Here is a 4,342-nt window from a genome sequence, read left to right on the forward strand (position 1 = left end):
TGTCGAAGGTGTGTTATATACCCAAACCAGGGAAAGCATCTTATGACAACCCTAAGGCATATAGACCCATTTGTCTGACATCCTTCTTGATGAAGACACTTGAGAAGGTTCTGGACATACATATTAGGGAGACTATGCTGGTAGAGAGACCACTACACAGCGCTCAATTTGCCTACCAATCAGGGAAATCCTGTGAGGATGCTTTACATCACTTAGTATCCAGGATTGAAAAGAATTTGTCCTATAAGGAGATTATGGTTGGTGTCTTCATTGACATTGAAGGCACATTTGATCCTCACAGAACCATGGCGAGAGCCATGGAAATGAAGGGGGTGGGACAACTTTCTTTCAGCTGGATTAATGCGATGTTGGAAGGAAGATTTCTCAAGTCGGAGCTAGGACACACTAAGATGTGGATGAAGCCCGCTGGTGGCTGTCCGCAGGGTGGAGTGCTATCTCCTCTCCTGTGGTGTATGGTGGTAGACACCTTGCTTGCCAGATCCAATAAGCCAGGCTTTTCCATGCAGGGATATGCTGATGACATCGCTGTGTTGATAGGAGGCAAATTCCCGGGAACTATCTCAGGACTGCTTCAAACATCAGTAGATCTTATGGATGGATGGTGCCAGGAATATGGTCTGAGCATCAATCCTCAAAAGGTCAGTCTTTGTGTCTTCACTAACAGACGGAACATTGTAATCAGGTCGCCGTACCTTAACGGTGAACGATTGGGATTCTGTAGTGAAGTCAAACATCTTGGCGTTACTCTGGATAGCAAACTGAAGTGGCAACTTCATGTTGAAAGGACCAGTATGAAGCCACTGAGGTGTCTCTGGGCATGTAAAGGAGCCGTAGGCAAATCCTGGGGCCTCAAACCAAAAGTTATATATTGGTTGTACATGGCAGCGATAAGACCAATTGTTCTATATGCTGCCATTGTATGATGGCACAAGGCTACGACCAGGAAATCCCAAACTTGGCTTGGGAAACTTCAGAGACTGGCGTGCCTTATGATAACGGGAGCCATAAGCACCACTCCTTCTGCAGCAATGGAGGTTCTGTTGAACATTAAACCTCTACACATAGAGATTGAAGCTCAAGCCCTTAGGTCTGCATACAGGCTTATGAAAGTCAGCTGTTATTTCGATGTCAGCTGACTGAGGGGATCGGCTGATCGAGGGTATATAAGAGATGTAGCGAACACAATAAAGCTAGTATTTTACAGCAGTTCAAGCGTGTTAGATTTTATTCCTTCTTCTCTTTTTTGACATTTTGCTTTCACCAATACTTAACTTATATACACACACACACACATTTGATCAGCCTTTCCCTCAGGCTACAAGAGTTCACGGAGGGAGTTAATGCCCAATACGGATTTCGTAAAGAGCGATCCACGATAGATGCTGTTGGATTGGTAGTCGAGATGGCCCGCACAGCAATTGCAGGAGCAAGGTGGAGGAGAGGACTAAGTGTTATGCAGCAATCATCACGCTAGACGTTAAGAATGCCTTTAACACTGCAAGATGGACCTGTATAATAGATGCCCTACGGACTATGGCGGTACCAGCCAACTTATGAGAGTTCTTACAAACTAGTTCAAAGATAGAGTTCTTTTCTACTTTTCAGACATTGGCCAAAGAAGATATGAGGTGACTGGTGGTATCCCACATGGCTCGGTATTAGGGCCTCTTCTGTGGAACGTCATGTACGACACAATCTTCAAATTGACAATGCTGGAGGGAGCCACAGTTATGGGATTCGCAGATGACGTTGCAGTTGTAGTGGTGGCGAAGTACTTGGAAGGAGTTACCCTCATCGCTAACCAGGCTGTTGCTACGGTACGAGGTTGGCTGTCTTCGGTAGGCCTACAACTTGCAGATAACAAGACCGAGGTTCTCCTAGTAACTAGCAGGAAGCAAACTGAGTCTATCACTGTCACGGTTGGTAGGCACGAAATTCGTTCCCAGTCTAGCTTAAAATACCTAGGAGTCATGATCGATGCACGTCCCCGCTTTAATGTTCACGCGGAGTATATTAGCGCTAAATCTGCTAAAAGTAGCATCCTTTTTGTCACGCCTTTTGCCAAACGTCGGAGGTCCCAAAGAAAGTAGCCGAAGGCTTCTGGCTACTGTTGTCCCCTCCATTATGTTATATGCAGCCCCAATTTGGAAAGAAGCAATGGTTACCAAATCATACAGGAGACAAATGGTTTCAGTTTATCGCAGAGTTTGTTTAAGGACAGTAAGCGCTTTTCGAACTGTTTCCTACGAAGCGGTGTGCGTGATAGCCCGAATGCCACCTGTGGAACTTCTTGTTGGAGAAAGAAGCAGGCACTATGGACGACGCTTGCACTTATCAAGGGAAGAAGAGCGAAAAATAACCATCGACCAGTGGCAGCAGCGTTAGGAGGCTGCAGATTCCGGGAGGTGGACTCACAGGTTAATACCCGATGTGGGCAAGTGGTATGGTCGCCAGCATGGTGAGGTGGATTATTACATAAGCTAATTGTTGACCGGACATGGATGCTTAAGAGCTTACCAGTACCGCTTCAAATTGGACAACACCGCAGAATGCCCTGGATGTCAGACTGTCGAGGAAACCGCGGAGCACGTGTTTTTCACATGCATTTGCTTTGCAGCAGAAAGAAGTGAATTGGAGAGAGTGTGTGGAGGACACGTCACACCAGAGAACGTGATGAGCTATATGCTACTTTTAGACCAGCATTGGAACGCAGTGAAGATATTCACCACTGTAGTCCTCAAGAGGTTGAGAGAGGAAGAGAGGGCTAGAAGGCCTTAGTAGCATGGAAACGTAAAAACCATGTGGAGAAAGCGAGGCGCCACTCAGCCATTTCCCTCCATGAAGTAATGCCTAGCGGCGGTCCCGTGGAGAGGAATGAACAGGTGTAGAGCGGTGGTTTTAATGGGTAAAAATCCCACACACGGATAGGTACGGGTCTATCTGTGTCTTATGAAGATTTCCACCGACCCTCGTAAAAAAAACAAAAAAACAAAAATTTGATCAGCTGATCTCCTCAGTTAGCTTACATTGATCTCCTCAGTACAGCTAAGTAACACCTAACTGTAACTTATATATGTATAAACATCCTGATAAAAAAGAATATACACACATACTTATTGTCTATTTCATATGAATTTTAACAATAAATAAGATAAAAATAATAATTAAATGATTTTATAAAAATTACCTTATGGCAACTGGTTCGGAAGAAGCAATTTCTCTTATTTTTTCACATCCAAGTGTAGCTATATATGCAATACAATACATTTCTTGCCATGATGGATAAGTTTCCATTCTGACAAGTACCACATAACTAAAGATGAATAAAAAAATCAAATATGCAATCTGAAAACAAATGTATGTAATAAGATATAAAACAACCATATGAAAATAACTATCAGAATCCAATGTGTAAGTAAAACATGAGTATGAACAATAAGTTGATATATATATATCAACTTGATATGATATATTATCAACTTGATATGATATATTATCAACTTGATTATATTGTAATATGCTCTTTTTGAGTAAATAGTATATTTTGATGTATAAAGGGTTTTTAATATGTTATATTTTATGTATCATTTTAAGATTGTTAATTTGTTTTGTTTATGCAAAAAGCAAGCTAACCAATTTTTATTGTCTATAATAACTCCGTGATTCAAAACAAAACCAAGATGGCGATACATATTCTTCAGCCAACAAATCCGTTGAATCAAGGCCATGTTGAGCAGATTCAAATATCATAAAAACTATTTTAACTCTTCCCCTCAAAATTGAAAATACAGTAAATTAAAGGAAAAATAGAAATCAAGAAATAGTGCTAATGAATAATATTCAGAAAGTAAATCATTTGGAAAAATCACTAACTGTTGTGCGACAATCGATGTTTACATGTAACCTCGAGGCAGGTTTTGGTTTTGGAGGGAGCATTCGTGTTTGGGACAACGAAGAGAAAGGATGTCTTCAGGATGAGGAGGTCCTCATGAATTTCTGTCCAGCAAGAGTAGGAAGCCATTTTGGACGCTAGGACAGAACAATAGAAACAAAGAAGATACCAGGGATCATCATAGGAAGCGTGAACTTGGTTAGTTTTGCTTTACATAAAAATAGATTCATGTATAAAAGAGTTATTAATTTAATTAATTGTAATTATTGTAAATGCCTGTTTCTGATTGCCTAGCAACAACACGCCCTGAGATTAAGAGTCTTTTTATATAATAAAATTATATTATCCATTAAGTAGTAAAGTTCTTAATTTGAACCCAAATTATCTTTTATATAAGAAGAAAGTTATAAAACGATCGAAATTCATTTT

The 4,342-nt window shown here is 40.9% G+C and overlaps 1 protein-coding gene across 1 annotated transcript in view; it reads right to left on the reverse strand.

Annotated features, from left to right (window-relative positions):
- Positions 1-4,342, reverse strand: part of Trpm (transient receptor potential cation channel, subfamily M) — a gene marked incomplete at its 5' end in the record, with an annotated part of 97,365 nt that overhangs the window by 47,955 nt on the left and 45,068 nt on the right. The window contains 1 exon segment of the mRNA XM_067051072.1: positions 3,209-3,366. Within this exon segment, the coding sequence (XP_066907173.1) occupies positions 3,209-3,366 (158 nt within the window).

The sequence above is a fragment of the Halyomorpha halys genome, unplaced genomic scaffold (genome assembly GCF_000696795.3).
Source record: "Halyomorpha halys isolate HHAL.00 unplaced genomic scaffold, Hhal_1.1 Scaffold1260.1, whole genome shotgun sequence".
Classification (NCBI taxonomy): Eukaryota; Metazoa; Arthropoda; class Insecta; order Hemiptera; family Pentatomidae; genus Halyomorpha; species Halyomorpha halys.